At 32.5% G+C, this 21,384-nt stretch overlaps 1 protein-coding gene across 4 annotated transcripts in view; it reads right to left on the bottom strand.

The window, feature by feature from the left end:
• Positions 1 to 21,384, bottom strand: part of LOC127724656 (carnitine O-palmitoyltransferase 1, liver isoform-like) — a 212,107-nt gene that overhangs the window by 46,513 nt on the left and 144,210 nt on the right. For all 4 annotated transcript variants that reach the window (XM_052231687.1, XM_052231689.1, XM_052231686.1 and 1 more), the window contains 3 exons: positions 11,194 to 11,275; positions 2,528 to 2,692; positions 1,328 to 1,462 (listed from right to left, as the gene is read on the bottom strand). In XM_052231687.1, the coding sequence (XP_052087647.1) occupies positions 1,328 to 1,462; positions 2,528 to 2,692; positions 11,194 to 11,275 (382 nt within the window). The remainder of the gene's footprint in view (positions 1 to 1,327; positions 1,463 to 2,527; positions 2,693 to 11,193; positions 11,276 to 21,384) is intronic.

Here is a 21,384-nt window from a genome sequence, read left to right as displayed (position 1 = left end):
TTGATCAAGAAATAAGCAATTTATACGAAGTATCTTCTTTTGCACAATACTGTGCAATTGAATATTTCTTGCTATTGCGCAATACTGTACAATTGACAATTTCTTGCTATTGCGCAATATTGTGCTATTGGATATTTCTTGCTATTGCGCAATACTGTTAAATTGAAGATTTCTTGCTATTGCGCAATACTGTGCAATTGAAGATTTCTTGCTATTGTGCAATACTGTGCAATTGAAAATTTCTTGCTATTGCACAATACTTATTATATAATAATTTACACATCCTGTTTGGTGTGTATCTCCTACCATATCATTATTATTTGCTTTTAAATATAAATCAGAAATAACCAACTTAAAATGGAAAATTTTAAAAGAAAAAAAAAAGGAAAAAAAGAAAAAAAAAAAAAAAAAAATCCCCCCCCCCCAATTTTTTGAACCCCCTTATGATTCATCACCCCAAAACTCAATCCGAGCCTTCCCTTTGTGGTATGGTACCTTGCAGTACAATTTCAGAGAGATCCATACACTTGAACACAAGTTATTGTCTGGAAACTAGAAAAATGCTTATTTTTGGCCCCTTTTTGGCCCCCAATTCCTAAACGTTTCGGGCAATTACCCCCAAACTCAATTCCAGCTTTCCCTTTGTGATATGGAACCTTGTAGTACAATTTCAGAAATATCCAAACACTTACACACAAGTTATTGTCATGAAACTAGAAAAATGCTTGTTTTTTGCCCCTTTTTTGGCCCCTAATTCCTAAAATTTTGAGGCAATTACCCCCAAAATCAATTACAGCCTTCCCTTTGTGATATGGAACCTTGTGGTACAATGTCAGAGAGATCCATACACTACCACACAAGTTATTGTCTGAAAGTTACAAAAATGCTTATTTGTGGCCCCTTTTTGGCCCCTAATTCCTTAACTGTTGGTACCATAACCCCCAAAATCAATCCCAACCTTCCTTTTGTGGTATTGAACCTTATGGTGAAATTTCATGGAGATCCATTCACTTAAACTAAAGTTAGAGTGCGAAAACCAATGTGTCTTCGGACGACGCCGGACGACGACGACGACGACAACGACGACGACGACGACGACCAAAAAATTTTTAATTTTTGCGGTCGTATAAAAATAAGAACCTCCAAATAATACTGAATCCAAAGTACTTTATACAAGTAGTTTATGGTGTATTTTTTTCGTGTGTGTGGGTTTAAACAAAAACCTTAACATTCATCAACGCCTTTGCTGCAATACTAACAGCGATGTATTTGCTGTCTGATTCATTCATTCCACAGGTAATAAAACAGAATACTTTTTAATACTTACAGTTACAGTTGGGTCATCCATAGCTTTCGCAAACTGACAAGATTCTACAGTACAAGATCGCACAGTCTCTGTTCTACCTTCCCTAAACAACCTGGTCATGGATGATTCATAGGTCAAGTCAAATTTCTTTGCTGTCTGCAAAAACAATACAAATCACAAGAAAAAAGACTATCTACTTGTATGCCTATGAATACTGGTTAAGGTTTAAAGGGTGGCTTAGAGATGTTGCACATTATTTAAATGTCATTTTTTGGTGTTGTCTGTCTACCACATTGCTCATATTTTATATGTTAAAGGGCAATTTCTACAAAACAAAATATCTTTTTAAACGTTTTAATAAATGTTGTACAAGTAGGCATGAGATTGCTTACAATGTTTTTATTTCCAAGAGGCATAACTCCTGAAAAATAGTTTGTCTGCACTCTTCTGCGACCTTGCTGATATCAGCCTTGGCTATTAACTTCATAAAAAAAAAATTCCAAGAAATGTAGGTGTGAAGGTGGTTACAATGCAACATTCAATATCAATTACATTTCAAAATGACATAACTCCTGTAAAAATGATAGATCAGCTCTGATTTTTGAACTCACCCAAGACATTGAAGATAAATTATGAATCTATGATTTAAATTTCATAACAATCCTACAAGAATGTAAGTGTCTAAGAATGTAGACAAGGGGCATAACTCTTTTTAAAAAAAATGATAGGCACAGATTTTCAAATTTGTCTGAGACATTACAAATATGATCCTTTGATATAAATTTCAAAAATATCTGGCAAGAATTGTACACTTGAGAGCACTTACAATGCTACTTTCTATATTATCTATATTTCCAAGGGGCAAACCTCCGTTAAAAAAAAAGATCAGCGTTATTTTTTAACTTGCTAATATAAATCTTTGATATAAATTTCATAAAAATCTTGCCAGAATTGTACATGTGAGAGTGCTTTTAAGACTTGACGGACAGAATTGCTATGTTCCCTGCAACATGTTGCACTATGGACAATTAATTTGAATAGCAGTATTGTTAATAACTTACTTTTCTAAAATCCAAATGAAAACAGTTTTAAAACCATCTTAATTACGACAGCTCAAGGTTTATAATCTTTACAAAAATGTGAAATTTTACTTATTCCCTTAAAGTGTATATGAAACATTTGGCTCAATTGCAGAATAATTATAAGCCTGCTATCACTTACTCTGTAGTAGGCCAACTGTAATGCAAGTTGTATGTATGCATCTGGACTCATCTTGACAGATTTCATAAAGCCTTTTCCATACTGATTATGGTATAGTAAATGCAGATCAACATCATTCAGGAGCTGTTTAGCAACTTCCAAACTGTTCTCTATTACCTGTAAACACTAAAATACACAAATCTCATTACACTTGGAATCAATAACTGACAAGTATAGATTTAATCATACTAATATTTTATGTAAACTGCTGCACCATAAGTGTCCAAATGAGATTTTTTTCAGACAAAAAGTGAAACACAAAAATCAGCTATCATCAAACGTGTGATCAAAAGATAATTTCCCAAGGAACAGGTCTTTATCACATAAATGTAATATAATGAATATTGTATTATAACATAAGACAAATAACAAATTGTTGGCCTCGACCCACCTGCATATCATATCAAAACATGGTTTTACTGTAATATTGTACTAAAAGTGCGGAAATCACTATGTGATCCGTGTAAACTTATCGAACCTTTAAACCTTTTAACAAACTTATTAGTAAAGGTTATCTTATTAATGTTGTAATAAGATCTTTGAATATTGTTTTCAATGGCACTAACATCAATTTTGTCAGCAACAAATTAAAACATAACTAAATTTGTATTCTTTTTGAATGTTTTTTTGGGATGTATATATACACATCCACGTTTATTTCTATTTAGAAATTGTTTTATCTATACATAACATCATACATATTTATTATAAGGTTGAATCCTAACTATCCTACTGCCTGTCATTACTTTTATTTTGGCATTGCACAAGTCATGTCTTCTTTGACTGTCCATGGTGTTAAAACACTAAATCCCTGCCTGGGATGTGTTTTGATTGATTTTAGTCTCTGATGCATGATTTTTTATAATTAATTGTTTTTGGCTTTTAACTAGCTTTCAGTAAGTTACTGCTAGTACTCTCAAATCGTACTTTCATGTTAATTTGACCTGTTGACACAATTTGTAATTCATTTCTGTTATTCAATGTTTACTTATTTTGTGTTAGATCTCGTCTTCCTATTTTTAATATGGGCAATAATTTGGTATTCGGCCTTTGGTTTCTTTTTGTATCTTTTTTTTAAAGTTCTAAAACTTTAACTTTTATTCTGTGGGTTGTGTTGGTGTGAGAATAGTATTAATGGAACAAGTGGGTTTTTCGAGCAAAAATTAATCCATTGTGATTCACCGTTTTCGTGACAAGAAACCAAACAGGAAACAAAACTTTATTTTCTTTATTTTGTACAATTTATTTCAAAAGACATAAATGAACACAATTACTAGTGTTACTTGCTTCATGTTAATATTTAAAATCTATTTTCAATGTTAAATTAAGGTTTTTTTTAAATGCGACAGGAAACCATAAGAAACCGAAAGCATTTTTTTTAGTTTTATTTTATTGGAAAATCAGCTTAAAATAATCAGAACAGTAAACTTTTTCTTGATAATGTTACTTATAACTTTGGTTTTTTTAATTTAGGACTGTTTTTGATAATTTTTTTTCCAATAGACAATAAAAACTATGAGAATATAGAAACAAGGGTGTCACTAAAATAAATTATTTTTTGGGCGCCAACTGATTTGACTACCAATGTATTTTCTCTTACTTTTTGTTATAATTCTTATACACTTTTATATGTAGCACATGTGCCTACTAACCCTTAGAAACCTCATGCAGTGTGCTATCTAGCTCTGTAACACAATTGCATGGTTTACACTTTGTGCTTATGCGTCACTAACCAGAAAATTCAAGCACTGTATAAACAGGGAGATCTAGCTAGTGCTACTTATCTTATATAATGTACTTTTCTATAAAGGGCTGTTCCAGAACTGAATGTATGAGGGTGTTTGGAGGCACTTTCTCAGTTCTCACTTTTGATTCAATTGGAAAGATGCAGGACATTTTAAATTTCTAAATTTTATTGAACACAAAACAAAAAGCGTGATCCAACAAACATATTAATGTTTGGAACATCCAATATATTAGTGATAAAAATAAAATTGAGAATGGAAATGGGGAATATGTCAAAGAGACAACAACCCAACCAAAGAGCAGACAACAGCCGAAGTCCACCAATGCGTCTTCAATGCAGCGAGAAAATCCCGCACCCGGAGGTGGTCCTCAGCTGGCCCCTAAATAAAATTGTGTGCTAGTTCAGTGAAAATGGATGTCACACTAAACTCCAAAACATATAAATGAACTAAAATTAAAAAATATACGACTAACAAAAGCCAGAGGCTCCTGACTTGGGACAGGCGCAAAAATGCAGCGGGGTTAAACATGTTTTGTGAGATCTCAACCCTCCCCCTATACCTCTAGTCAATGTAGAAAAAAGAAACACATATAGCAATATGCACAGTAAAACTCAGTTTACAAGGGCGTAGCTACCTTCTTAATGAAGTGGAATCACAAACTAAAGGGCGAGGGGTCTAGGGGCCGCCTAAGGCCCCCAGTAAGTCCAGGGCAAAGCCCTGGTAGGGGGGCCAGGGGGACGAAGCCCCCCGAAAGCTCCGCATATATAGCGTTTCAAAACAATCACAACCGAAATAAAACTTGGACATTTTTGTTGTGGTTTTTTGGTCAACTATTTGTTTAACTTCAAGTCGAATGAAGACTTAACACTGTCGCTTTCGTTTTTTGTACGTGAAATGTTTTAAAATCACGGAGATTTGTTCCATATGCTAGTATTTGTATTGAGCAAAGTAGATTTAAAAAAAACAAACAATAAACATAAACACAATACTATATGAGGAGTTTCTGTTAGCATAAACATCATGGATACCAAATACTTGGTGGACACATTCTCATATATTTTGCTTAACATATGTATTTAGATGTTTAAAAATTTTGTGGGTAAACTCTACAAGAGAGAGATGGGAATTTCGAGTTTTACGTAGTTAGGAATATTCGAAGTTGAAATTAATGAACTTTTTCAGAGGAAATGGTACTTTGATCACGATCTTTTTCATGATCTGCGTTTTTAATTAGCCAGCTAATTAACAAATGCATATGCATTCGACCAGTTGTATGGCAATATCTAGATGTTAACAGTGAAGATACGTGTAATAAAAGTTTGGTGTATCTTTCGAACAAGAATCAGCAGTTTAGTGTCCTACTCGGACAGACAGTTCTTTTTAAAATTGAATGACCATATAGTCCAGTAAAACGAGTCAGAATTAACAATTTATTTAAATGGTTTTACAATCAACCATTCGTATAGCCGGCCCATATAGAAACGACTTCGAATTATCGAATCTATATCAAAGATTTTTTTTGTAAAATAAATAAAAACGTAAAACATGTACTGGAAAATGTGTACTTTTTTTTTATAATAACAGCAGTTCCAACTTCTCATCTACTAGTATATGGAAACTATTGATTGATTGAATGGTTAATAATGTCCGGTAGCAAATATTACATGCACACAGGAGAGATACGTTGAAGTGATATGAAAATGAACTATTCGTGTTGTCAAGACCTACATACTTAGTCAATATTGAACTAGTTCACAAGGGCAACAGTCATTATTCCTGGATCGGTACGAGTTGAAGAGTCTTCATTCTAGTAAGATGTGTGCTTTGGGGAGAAGCGGAAAATAATAATTTACAAGTTTTTTTGTTAATCCTGAAGGGATTATGTTTTTTTTTGCACTCAAAGCGAGTATACGGTATTGTTGTGGTACCAACAACTATGTAGCTGGTATTTTCTAAACAATGCCCGTAATATAAAAAGTTCCTCTAAGTTTACACCAGTTGTATGTATTTATCATACACATACATGTCTTACAGGATTAAAAATTCCACTGCATGTGTATTCCTCTTGCTTTAATTCTTTGTGCAGTTTTTAAAATGCATACATAGAAAGACCAATTCCTATATGTTAACTTTGTCCCTCACTCTCTCTCTCTGTTTTTTTTTTTGTGAAAACGACGTGGATGCACGTGCTGCCGTGCCTCCGGGAAGCTATGCCCCTGGTTTAAAAGAAGTCTTGAGTCCGATGTCAGAATAGGTAACAAAAGAAACTAAGCAAAATGACAATGATACATAAATGAACAAAGGACTACTAGCAGTTACTGACATGCCAGCTCCAAACCTCAATTAAACTGATTGAAAGATTAGGTCTTCATCATATGAAAATCAAGTACAATCCCTCCCGTTAGAGGTTTAGTATCATACCATCATAAAATATATGAGAAGAACATAACCTGTATCATGCCAACAACTGGTTTTAGAATAAATGTGTTTATTTCCAATGCAAAGACCCTATGATTGAATCAATATTAATACCAAAATATGCCATCCTTAATGATTTTGATGTCCATTTTCTCCACAGTATAAGTAGTATCTTGAAACGTCCACCCTGTCCCTTGCTTTTTGTAAAATTGCATGTTTTTATATAAATTAGACTGTTGGTTTTCCCATTTGAATGGTTTAACACTAGTAATTTTGGGGCCCTTTATAGCTTGCTGTTCAGTGTGAGACAAGGCTCCGTGATGAAGACTGTACTTTGACCTATATTGGTTTACTTTAATAAATTTTGACTTGGATGGAGAGTCTCATTGGCACTCATACCACATCTTCTTATTTCCAATAAAAGTATGAATTGTTTTACATTTGTGATTTTAGGACCTTTTATACCTGACTATGTGGTATGGGCTTTGCTCATTGTTGAAGGCCTTACGGTGACCTATAGTTCAGCTGTAAATTATTGTGTCATTTGGTTTCTTGTGGAGAGTTGTCTAATTGGCAATCATACCACATCTTCTTTTTTATATAGACAAGATTCCATTTACAAAACATTATGTGGGTGTATAGAAATTCAATGAAATCCTATAATTGTTCACACCCATTCATTAAAACTGCTTGAAAATTACAATTAAGTACTATGGATTACAGAAATATAACCAAAAACCTGATATACCAAAAAGAATAGCCCGGTTTATTTCACTCAATTTCTTTCCAAAATTTGTGACCACAAATATATAAATCTGATTAAAAAAAATTCTGGTAAGTTGTCATTGGGCTCGTTTTTTTAAAGGTCACAAGTTTGATTGTAACTTCTTATCATTCAATACAAATTATGACCGATCTTCAAAGTCACAAATCCTTAGATTAAACAGAACCCTATAGTTCCTTTCAGCAAGGGCAACTGTAAAAAGCTTATTTTACATGTCAACATTAAAGTGACATGTTATTTCATGCAATGTTTTATCATGGCAAATTTGATATAGGTGAACATATTTTCAAAGCAAAATGTTACTTTTAAGTTGAAAAGAAAAGTGTTTTGATATATTGGCCATGCAGGCAGTGAACCCGCACTACTTACCTGAAGGGAAATAACACTTTTGAAAAGCTATGAAATTGTGACGCATACAACTGAACTGGATACAACATTGGCGGTTTCCATGTATTGATTTACTACTGGCATACTTATGCATTTAGATTTGCATCTCCGGTTAAAATCTGTCTTAAATGTAATAGTATTACTATAAAACTCCTAAATATGTGTTTGTTTTGTAAAAAAAATAGTGCAATTCATTCCGAAATTTCCACGTTTTCTTAATTGATACAGGATACCATAATCGTTGTATCTTGATGTTTTAGCCAAAAAAATGTAATTATTGGTTTTGAAATTCCAGTTTTATACAATTAATTCCAATGTCAAATTCCTATTAATCCAGTTAAGTAAAAAAACTTTTAACTTGGAACTAAAATCTTATAGTAGGCATCATGTGATATTTGTGACCTGTACACCATCTACATGGTTTCCGCATGTTAACCTTCTTTAGTGGGGTAAAATCGATAAAGTACTTCCTTTTAAGTCATGCATGGTAAAAGTTTACTTCTCCTTTGACAATATTATAGCATTTTTGAAAAGTGTTTGCCAAATATTATTAAAATTAAAAAAAAATAAATTGTGACAAAGATACAAATGTCCTAAGTCAGGAGCCTGTTTTTCAGTGGTTGTCTTTTGTTGTTGTGGTGCATAAGTGTTTCTTGTTTCTCGTTTTTAATATAGATTAGACTGTTGGTTTTCCTGTTTGAATTGTTTTACACTAGTCTTTTTGGGGCCCTTTATAGCTTGCTGTTCGGTGTGAGCCAAGGCTCCATGTTGAAGGCCGTACTTTGACCTATAATTGTTTACTTTTTACACATTGTGACTTGGATGGATAGTTGTCTCATTGGCACTCATACCACATCTTCTTATTTATAAAATAATATTTTAGGTCAAGTCAATTATGCATGTAGTGAAAATAATAACTTGACCTTGAGATCATATGTCAATCATTATGGTACATGACACATTGTCTTCTGGTGATACATGAACTATAAACAAGTGTGGACATGCTGAAATGTAATGTCTGCTCAACAGAAATGACACAATTTTATGTCGTTGAGATCAAGGTCTTGCTACAGGTATCACAAAAAATCTAGCATTGATCAATGACCCATAAGGACAAGGTTAGAGGAAACCCTTTCAGATGGACATGTTTACCTTACAATGGTTTTTTAACACAAATATACTTGACCTATAACTTATAGTTATTGAGGAACTGATGAAATTACAACAAGAATACACATGTTGTTGTGGTAAGCATATCCCCACTCGAAATTCAAAGTATTTGAAAACTGGATGTAGGTGTCTGACAGATCTCGAAAGCACACACATTAGAATTCATCACTGGTGAGCTGCTGACCATTTATGAAGTCATTCTGTTTATTAGTTTTTGAGAAAAGTGTGACGAAAAATTTAAAGTTCATTCAACATATTAAAAAATCCGAAGTATAGCAAACAGAAAGAAAGTATCTGAAAGATCCAAAAGCGCTCACACCTTACAACTCATCATTGTCAAGCTGGTAACCAGATATGAAATCAATATGTTCTGTGATTGTTGCGAAAATGCAACAAAAATATTTGACGAACATACAAAGGTGATTGCAATACAGCCCACACTTTTACTGTGGGGACATAAACTAGAGGCTCTAAAGAGCCTGTGTCGCTCACCTGCATCTTCAACAATAGCCACAATATAGTAAAAATCATCATTAATGGGGAATAACTCTATTAGAAGTTACCTGACAATTTCAGTCATGTTGACATATTTGTAGAAATTATCCTGCTGATAATTTTCCTTTTTAAAAGTTTCTATCTATCTATCATAGTTTTCAAGATAATAGTAAAAAAATTCAAAAAAATGTTAAAATTATCATTAAAGGGCAATGACTCCAATAACGAGTCGACTGAAGATTTTGGCCATTTGGTTTATTTGTGGATCTTGTCTTGCTGATCATTTGTGCTAAATAAAGTTTCTATCTATCTATTACAGTTTTCAAGATTAGGCAATAATGGGAAAAAATCATCATTAAAGGGCAATAACTACAATAAGGAGTCAACTAACAATTTCTGTCATGTTGACTTATTTGTAAATCTTGTCTTTCTGATCATTTTTGCTCGTTAAAGTTTCTATCTATCTATAATAATTTTTCGAGATAATAGGCAAAATTTTTTAAAATGGAAAAATTCATCACTTATTGGAAATAACTCTGATAAGAAAGTTGTCTGACAGTTTTGACGTAAATGTATAACAGGTAGAGCTCAACATTCTGAATATTTTTGCCCTGTCAGATTTTCTATATTTATAGCGGTTTTCAAATAATAGGCAAAACTTGCATTTTACCCCTATGTTCTATTTTTAGCCATGTCAGCAATCTTGGTTGGCAGGTGGGGTCATCGGACACATTTTTTTTAAACTAGATACCCCAATGATGATTGTGGCCAAGTTTGGTTAAATTTAGCCCAGTAGTTTCAGAGGAGAAGATTTTTGTAAAAGTTAACAGACGACGACAACAGACGCCAAGTGATGAGAAAAGCTCACTTGGCCTAAAAGGCCAGGCGAGCTAAAAATTATAATTTTTCAATGAATCATAAAAATTTGAACCCTGTCAGACATACATGTTATCCTTACAATTCTCCAACCATATTTGACCTATTCCTTGCAACAAATAGAACAAATGATACCCAGCTTTAAGTATTTGATGAACAGAAAAGATGAAGAACAAGATATCAAAATCCATCACACAGTATAACATGTTCACATGATCCTTGTAAATTTCATGGTGCACAGACTTGTAGTTCCCAAAAAAAATGCAACAAAAAATTCATATATTGCCATTATGTGTTAGAATATTAGAAATATAGTTTTCGGTAAACATGAAGTTGATGAGTGACGATTCTGAAATGGCATCACAGGATATAGCATGTTCACATGAAGTCTAATAAGAAATTTCATGAAGCTCTGAATTATAGTTCCTGAGAAAAATGTGCTAGAAATTTCAGGGAAAAGACAGATATACCAACAGACAAGGTAATAAAGTGACCTGACTTTGGTATATGACCCTCCCCCCCCCCCCCCCCCCCCCCCCCCCCTCCTTTTTCCCCTATGGCCAACCTTAGTTCAATGTTACAAAATTGCAGGCGCACAAACAGACACAGAAATAGACATTGTGATTCCTATATCACCTACGCCCTGCAACTAAAGTTGGGGGGGGGGGGGGGGGGGGGGGGGGGGGGGGGGGGGGGGGGGGGGGGGGGGGGGTATAACAAGAGTCCCTTGAACTTATAATAATACATACAGGCTTTGGAAATTCCCATTCTAATTTAATAGGATTTGGACAGATTTCTGCTGTACCTATTGTATGGCCATCATCTGTATATCTAAAACACATCATTATTCTGATTAATGTACAAGGATGAACACATATTTTTGTTGCATTAATTAATCAATTTTCATGTATGTGTACTTAAAATCAGGGATTATTTCATGTATCATAAATTCTGAATATTCATTACGAGATATTAAAATAGATACATTAAAAGATCTAATTGATTTATAACATATCATACATATATTGCATTTAATGTGTATTTGATAGGTAAACCTATTTTTTACAATTTGTTCATATGTTGATGAGATTCGAGTCCTCATGTGCCTTCCACAAGCCAAGAGCCTGTCATTAACGCAGTAGTCGTTTTCATTTAATGTTTAAGTATATATAAGGCGGTTGGGGTTTTCTTTTTTAAATTGTTTCACATATCATGATGGTAAATAACTGTGTAAAATTTCATTGCATTCCAAAGCATACTATAAGGGAAAAAAATTGTTGACATACAATGTCAAAACAAGAGTGCTCACTGATCTTTGATGTAGGTCCTTTAATTTTTATAACTTCCATGTTTCCCTTCAAAACAAATAGGTTGAGAACAGAATAATAATTGTCCATCGCTTGATAATAATCAAATTTGATAAAACTGATAAAATTAATATTGGCTTGGTATATGATGAAAAGACACAGACATGATTTAGTTATATATTTTTGTTTGAATAAGTAAACTTTAGAGCTCATTTCCATTTCTATAGAACTGATTTCTTATTTAACATTTAATAGCAAACAACCATATGTTTTTCCATATACTGTTAGTTTTTCTAAAAACGTGACTGAAAAAAATGGTATAATGTATAGCTGATATCTGTCAGTTTTTTTTTGTCCTAGTATGATAAGCTATCAAATTATATAACTTAAACAACTGCTTAAAAAAGGAAAATTCTATTATCATTTTTTATGCTGATTTCAAGTTTAATCTTTATGTACAAATTGATGAATTAATAGCTGAATTGGATACAATGAAATCAGAATGGGTATACATGATTTAAACTTATGTTATTAAGTAATACTCCTATACAGCACTTTGGAATACAATGAGGGTGGCAGTGTTGTGCAATAAACATCAGTAAACAGAAATTGTATATTATGTAAATATCTCACCAATATCCTACAATTCTAGAATAATGTCAAATAATTCAGTTAGAGTGACTAATTTATTATCAGCTGATTGATTGAAGATCAAAAATCATACAATGGTTAAGAAGTTCATTAGCCTGAAAAAGTTTTAATACCTAGACCTATGCCACTTACCTGTTCAATTGATTCTAAAGATAAGCATACAGATTTTAATGAAGAGGAAAAAACAAGAGGCTTCTAAGAGCCTCAATCGCTCACCCTGTCAAAAATCATCATTGAAAGGCAATAACTCTGTTTTTTTTTATAAGTAGTCATCAGTTGGTTTTGTATAGATCTTGTATTGCTGGCCATTTTTGTTGTTTACAATTTCTACCTATTTATCATACTGTGGATTCATTATTATTCATGGGACACTTGTTTCAAGGATTTTGTGGGTATAGGTGAACCCACAAATTTCAAGTACAAATTTTCTATAGGCCTGTATGCAGACTTTGGCAAAGCAACAAAATTAAATATACACAAAAATAGAACTTTTCCTCAATCCACAAAAATAAATGAATCCACAGTAGTTTTTGAGATAAAAGGCAAAAACTAGCATTACAAACCAGTAAAATTCTGAAAAGTCCTATATCTGTACTCGACTGAACTGATTTTTACTCGACCCAGTCTGAAGTGGTTGAAATTTACTTGATATTACTCGACTGTAGTCTGAAGCATACTATAGGACCAAAAATCCTAAGATTAAGCGCCCCTGTTATTGCATCACCTCTCACATACATATTTAACAGAATGATAGATACTGGTATATATCCTTCTTTACTGAAGAATGCTAAGGTAACACCAGTTTTCAAGGATGGTGACAAGCTTTTAGCAACAAATTACAGACCTATATCTGTTCTTCCAACTTTATCAAAATTAATAGAAAGGCATGTTTCTAATAACATGTACAAATACTTATCTAAACTTAAACTTTTACACCCTACACAATCTGGTTTCAGGCCGCAGCATTCTTGTCAAACTGCACTTATTAATATCATTGACAAATGGTTGCAAGAAATGAATGATGGTAATTAAAACCTAGCAATTTTATTAGATTTTAAAAAAGCTTTTGATTTGGTAGATCATGACATTCTTTGTTTAAAGCTTGAAATTTATGGATTTAGTGAGGTTACTGTTAGTTTTTTCAAGTCATACCTGAATAACAGAAAACAGCAGGTAAACATTTGTAATGTTTACTCTAAACAACAACATGTAAAATTTGGTGTACCCCAAGGTTCTATACTTGGTCCTCTATTGTTCGTGCTATTTATAAACGACCTTCCCTTATGCATTGAAAATTGTGAAACAGACCTTTATGCTGATGACACCACTCTTCATAAATCAGGGAAAAACATAGAAAATATACATGATGATGTTCAAGAAGATTTATACAGGGTTGAAGAGTGGTGTAAAATGAATAACATGTTCATTAATGCAAATAAAACAAAATGTTTGGTTACTGGAACAAAGCAGAAACTATCAATGCAGACTTATCAACCAAACTTAATAATAGATTCAAAAGTATTATAAAATTCTTCATGTGAAAAATTATTAGGTGTTAAAATTGACAGCACACTTAACTGGAGAATCAAATTGACCAAGTTTGTGCTAATATATCATCCAGAATATACCTCCTTTCTAAAATAAAGAAATTTTTAGATATAAATGCAAGGAAAACATATTACAATGGGTATATTCTGCCCCTGATTGACTACTGCTGTATTATTTGGGGTGAATGTAAAAATGAAGGGATAGCAAGAATTTTAAAACTCCAAAAAAGGGCAGCAAGATTAATTCTAGATGCAGTTCCTTTATCCCCCTCAGCCCCCTTATTTAAAGAACTTGGGTGGATGACAGTTGACAATAGAATAAAATACCACAAATATTTACTTCTATATAAATGTATGCGTATGGAAGCACCAATGTACCTAGTTCAAAAGTTTAAACTGAAATCAGATAATAATCCTTACTCCCTGAGAGGCGTCACTCAAGGTAATCTGATAGTTCCTAAGCCAAAAGCTGAGCTATTTAAGAAATCTTTTGTTTATTCTGGATCAGTGTTATGGAATGGACTACCAAACAAAATGCGTAAAGCTCAAAACACTTATACTTTTAAACAAAGTATCAAGAAGTACTTAACACAGTCCTGATAAGATTATGTTTTCTACAATATATTTGTATATTCTTTTATTTATATTTGTATTTGATTTTTTGACTACATGTACATCTTGAACAGCCTTATATCTTATCATGTTAGTAATATTACATTGAACTAATTGACTGTAAATTAACTATGTGTAAATATCTGTTTTTTGATTGTATTGTAATTTGTATGTGAGGGCCTCAGGGAAGATTAGTTTATTGTAACTAACTGAGTTTACCCTCTTTAAATAAAGAATTTATTATTATTATTATTATTATACTTAACAGTCTGTACTTTTACTCGACTAGTACTAAAACATTTTATACGAGTCTGAACCATACTCGACATAGTCTGAACAATTCTCGACTAAGTCTGAACCATGCTCGACCTAGTCTGAACCATACTCGACCTAGTCTGAACCATACTTGACCAAGTCTTAACCAATCTAGACCTGTTTTTTGTATCTATCTATTGTATTTCATCAATTTAGAAACTGTTACATGTGTTATACATACATATATATATATACAGTGTATGTCACATTTAAAAAAAAATAAAACAAGATGATCAAAGAAAGTAGTTTTTGGTTGGATTAAAAAAATATCATGCAATAAATTAAGTTTTCATCAAATGAATTTTTGTATACATGATATCATGTTCACATTGCTTGATGTACATCAAAAATATCAGAATTTTTTTTTATCAAAATATATATAAAATATCAAAATATATATATAAAATAGTATATAAAGCAACTTAATAAATGCTCACATTGACACCTTTGTTTTGTAAAACCAAGAGTTTAATATAATAATAATAATAATAATAAAACTTTCGTAGCAATTCTTGATAACCTTTTAAAAAAGGAAATGTATTCTAAAGTTACAGTAGAAATTTATTTTAATTAAATTTAAATATGTTTTGTCAAAATTAAAGACTTGGCATACAAGAAGCACTTTAATAAGGTTTAATTACCTTAGTTCAATTGTGTTTTACAGGTAAAAAGAAAACCCTATATTTCTTGAACTCGTGTATTACTTATCTAGTGAATTCAAAAGGCCTTGTGATTTAAGTTTTACAGGATGTTGTAATTTTCAATGGATGTAATTAAAAATTTATTACTCTCTGACCAGGTGTGATCTTTTTAATCAGTGTGCCCATAGCAGGATATATTACTTTATAGTTTACCCCTAATCAGAAGAAAAATTTTATTCATTTCTTTAATTTTTTATCCTTTTTCAAAATATATATATATCCCAAATTATTAAGAATAGATATATTTCTGATATATTAAGGTTACGCAATGTCTGACAGTGATTTTTTTGGCTGTTGTTACCCTCATTAAAAAGATAGTTATATAACTGTACAAGGTTGTATGTAAAAATGAAACCTATGTAGTTTTTATTTAGAAATTTAGGAAAATCAAGTTTATTAAAAAAAAAACATATGCCAAACAAAAAGCACATTAATAAGGTTTTATTACCCTCAGTATAGGTGTGGTTTTCAGGTAAACAAAGTTTTTCTATTTAACAAGACTCAGACTTTAAAATTAGATAATTTAACTATCTTGATTTGATAAATCTGAGAATCATGTAAGGATGTAAAAATCTGTTTTTATATATATATTTTTATTTTATAGTGGCTTGTCAGTTAAAAAGAAAGTTATTTTAACATTTAAAATCATGAAAAGTAGAGGTTATTTGGCCGAGAATGGTTCAGATTGGTCGAGTATTGTTCAGACCTTTGGTCTAGTATGGTTCAGACTGAAATAATAGGTTGAGAGCTGGTCAAGTATTGGTCGAGTACAGGTCGAGAATGGGTTAAGACTGTTTCAGACTGGTTGAGTAATAGTTCAGACTATTTTCAATAGCAAAGATGAGGGTTAAGTACAAATCAGTACAGTCGAGTATGGTTAAGACTGGGTCGAGTAATATTAAGTAAAATTCAGACCCATTCAGACTGGTCGAGTCAAAATCAGTACAGTCGAGTACAGATATAGGCCATTTCAGACTTTTACTGGCTTGTAGTGTAGTAAATCAGTCAAAAGTGTCATTTAAGGCAATAACTCCTGTAAAGAGTCATCTAAAGGTTTCGATCAATTTAACATATTTGTAGATCTTGTATTGCTACCCATTTTTGCAGTTTCTATATATCTATCAGGGTGGGCACGATTATTACTCAATTATTAATAAATTACTTGATTGATTTTTGCATAACCAATTAATAATTATTAAGTCTGATTTTTGTATGTAATTGATTATAAAGAAAGATTTATGCTGCTAAACATATATATAGATGAATTTTGAACTATACAAAATAAAATGCTCCGCAAAAATCTAAATACATGTTTAGATTCAGCATATCAAAGAACCCTCAGAATTCAATTTTTGTTAAAATCAAACTAAGTTTAATTTTGGACCCTTTGGACCTTCATGTAGACCAATTTGAAAACGGAACCAAAAATTAATAATCTAAATACACGGTTAGATTCGGCATATCAAAGAACCCCAATAATTCAATTTTTGATGAAATCAAACAAAGTTTAATTTTGGACCCTTTGGACCTCAATGTGGACCAATTTAAAAACGGGGCCCAAAATCCAAAAACTATATACACGGTTAGATTCAGCATATTAAAGAACCCCAAGAATTCAAGAATAAAACCCCATTGAAATTGGTCAAGAAATAAGCAATTTATACGAAGTATCTTCTTTTGCACAATACTGTGCAATTAAATATTTCTTGCTATTGTGCAATACTGTACAATTGACAATTTCTTGCTATTGCGAAATATTGTGCTATTGCGCAATACTGTGCAATTGAAGATTTCTTGCTATTGCGCAATACTGTGCAATTGAAGATTTCTTGCTATTGTGCAATACTGTGCAATTGAAAATTTCTTGCTATTGCACAATACTTATTATATAATAATTTACACATCCTGTTTGGTGTGTATCTCCTATCATATCATTATTATTTGCTTTTAAATATAAATCAGAAATAACCAACTTAAAATGGAAAATTTTAAAAGAAAAAAAAAAGGAAAAAAAGAAAAAAAAGTAATAACCCCCCCCCCCCCCCCTAAATTTTTTGAACCCCCTTATGATTCATCACCCCCAAACTCAATCCCAGCCTTCCCTTTGAGGTATGGTACCTTGCAGTACAATTTCAGAGAGATCCATACACTTGAAAACAAGTTATTGTCTGGAAACTAGAAAAATGTGTTTTTTGGCCCCTTTTTGGCCCCCAATTCCTAAACATTTCGGCAATTACCCCCAAACTCAATTCCAGCTTTCCCTTTGTGATATGGAACCTTGTAGTACAATTTCAGAAAGATCCATACACTTACACACAAGTTATTGTCATGAAACTAGAAAAATGCTTGTTTCTTGCCCCTTTTTTGGCCCCTAATTCCTAAAATTTTGAGGCAATTACCCCCAAAATCAATCCCAGCATTCCTTTTGTGATATGGAACCTTGTGGTACAATGTCAGAGAGATCCATACATCACACACAAGTTATGTCTGGAAGTTACAAAAATGCTTATTTTTGGCCCCTTTTTGGCCCTTAATTCCTTTACTGTTGGTACCATAACCCCCAAAATCAATCCCAACCTTCCTTTTGTGGTATTGAACCTTGTGGTAAAATTTCATAGAGATACATTCACTTAAACTAAAGTTAGAGTGCGAAAACCAATGTGTCTTCGGACGACGACGACGACGCCAACGTCATACCAATATACGACCACAAAAATTTTTTTGCGGTCGTATAAAAAATATAATTTTAAGGAGTAATACCACCATTTTTTCCCTCTATTAACCCTTGTTAAATTGGCACTTTTCAAAAAATTGTGCAGAATTTATCTTTGTTTCATATAAAGAAATACTTGGCATGAGTAAAGTTTTCTCCTGTCCAGTACTACAGACAAAATTTCACGTAACCAATCAAATTTACATCCCTTTTTTTCCAAATGTTATGTTGAAAGTTGTTTTCCAGATGCAAGCTCTAACCTAGTCGTCTGAGAATCTAAAATGTTTTAAAATTCTTGAAGATTGGGTTTTCAACAAAAGAGAGTGGTGATAAAAGTTTTTGCATTGACATGGACCATTGCATCAATCACTTCTTTTTATTTTAGGTCTTTTGCTCCTCGTTTTGCACATTTTTGCTGATATACTGACTTAACATTTGTGGTTTATTTTTACCCAGTATTGTGTCATATTTGAGTATTTCATTACAATGTTGGAAGTTTCCTCATAGAAAAAAATATATATCAAAAAGGTAGAATAATGTGTTCAGCTATTTTAATACATATAGATGGAAATTTTATATTCATAATAAGATGCATGGGTTTGTTTTTTGTTTAGATAATCAGTCTTTTACTTCAATGTAGTATAGAACTTAATTTTAGGCTATTTTCTTATTTCAAATCCATTTTCTTATTTTTAATCTAAAAAGTATTAAAGTAGGTAAGCGGACAGAATGTCAGAGGACAGAAAGTCACAAATTTGATAGGACAAAAAGTAACAGTACAAAAACACACAAATAAATTGTTTATAATTGTTTGAATATATAAGTCATTTTCAAACAAAGTTTAAATAAAATGCTCCGCAGGGCGCAGCTTGATATGACCGCAGAGGTCAAACCCTGAACAGTTGGGGCAAGTATGGACACAACATTCAAGCTTGATACAGCTCTGAATTTGGATTGTGATTAAATATTTGACACAGCATAGGTTTCTGACACAGAATCAATGTGGTCTAAGAACTTAAAAATTTTAAATTGGACATTCACCTATTATGGTCCAATATCCAAAATCTAAATAATGGTTAGATTCAGCATATCAAAGAACCCCAAGAATTCAATTTTTGATGAAATCAAACAAAGTTTAATTTTGGACCCTTTTGACCTCAATGTGGACAAAGTTGATAACGGGGCCCAAAAATCAAAAATCTAAATACATGGTTAGAATCAGCATATCAAAGAACCCCATATATTCAATTTTTGTTGAAATCAAACAAAGTTTAATTTTGGACCCCGATTTGGACCAACTTGAAAACTGGGCCCATAATCAAAAATCTAAATACATGTTTAGATTCAGCATATCAAAGAACCCTAAGAATTCAATTTTTGTTAAAATCAAACTAAGTTTAATTTTGGAACCTTTGGACCTTAATGTAGACCAATTTGAAAACGGAACCAAAAATTAAGAATCTAAATACACGGTTAGATTTGGCATATCAAAGAACCCCAATAATTCAATTTTTGATGAAATCAAACAAAAGTTTAATTTTGGACCCTTTGGACCTCAATGTGGACCAATTTAAAAACGGGGCCCAAAATCCAAAAACTTAATACACGGTTAGATTCAGCATATTAAAGAACCCCAAGAATTCAAGAATAAAACCCCATTGAAATTGGTCAAGAAATAAGCAATTTATACGAAGTATCTTCTTTTGCACAATACTGTGCATTGAATATTTCTTGCTATTGCTCAATACTGTACCATTGACAATTTCTTACTATTGCGCAATATTGTGCTATTGGATATTTCTTGCTATTGCGCAATACTGTGCAATTGAAAATTTCTTGCTATTGCGCAATACTGTACAATTGAAGATTTCTTGCTATTGTGCAATACTATGCAATTGAAAATTTCTTGCTATTGCACAATACTTATTATATAATAATTTACACATCCTGTTTGGTGTGTATCTCCTACCATATCATTATTATTTGCTTTTAAATATAAATCAGAAATAACCAATTTAAAATGGAAAATTTTAAAGAAAAAAAAAGGAAAAAAAATTCCCTCCCCCCAAATTTTTTGAACCCCCTTATGATTCATCACCCCCAAACTCAATCCCAGCCTTCCCTTTGTGGTATGGTACCTTGCAGTACAATTTCAGAGAGATCCATACACTTGAACACAAGTAATTGTCTGGAAACTAGAAAAATGTGTTTTTTGGCCCCAAATTCCTAAACATTTAGGGCAATTACCCTCAAACTCAAACCCAGCTTTCCCTTTGTGATATGGAACCTTGTAGTACAATTTAAGAAAGATCCATACACTTACACACAAGTTATTGTCCTGAAACTAGAAAAATGCTTGTTTTTTGCCCCTTTTTGGCCCCTAATTCCTAAAATATTGAGGCAATTACCATCAAAATCAATCCCAGCCTTCCCTTTGTGGTATGGTACCTTGAAGTACAATTTCAGAGAGATCCATACACCTGAACACAAGTTATTGTCTGGAAACTAGAAAAATGCTTATTTTTGGCCCCTTTTTGGCCCCCAATTCCTAAACGTTTCGGGCAATTACCCCCAAAATCAATTCCAGCTTTCCCTTTGTGATATGGAACCTTGTAGTACAATTTCAGAAATATCCAAACACTTACACACAAGTTATTGTCATGAAACTAGAAAAAAGCTTGTTTCTTGCCCCTTTTTTGGCCCCTAATTCCTAAAATTTTGAAGCAATTACTCTCAAAATCAATCCCAGCATTCCCTTTGTAATATGGAACTTTGTGGTACAATGTCAGAGAGATCCATACACTTACACACAAGTTATTGTCTGGAAGTTACAAAAATGCTTATTTTTGGCCCCTTTTTGGCCCCTAATTCCTTAAGTATTGGTACCATAACCCCCAAAATCAATCCCGACCTTCTTTTTGTGGTATTGAACCTTATGGTAAAATTTCATAGAGATCCATTCACTTAAACTAAAGTTATAGTGCGAAAACTAATGTGTCTTCGGATGACGACGACGCCAACGTCATACCAATATACGACCGCCAAATTTTTGCGGTCGTATAAAAATAGCTTGTTTTTTACCCCTTTTTGGCCC

Source organism: Mytilus californianus, unplaced genomic scaffold (assembly GCF_021869535.1).
Source record: "Mytilus californianus isolate M0D057914Y unplaced genomic scaffold, xbMytCali1.0.p SCAF_14, whole genome shotgun sequence".
Classification (NCBI taxonomy): Eukaryota; Metazoa; Mollusca; class Bivalvia; order Mytilida; family Mytilidae; genus Mytilus; species Mytilus californianus.
Note: the sequence above shows the minus strand (reverse complement) of the source record. Positions and strands in the feature narration are given on the sequence as shown.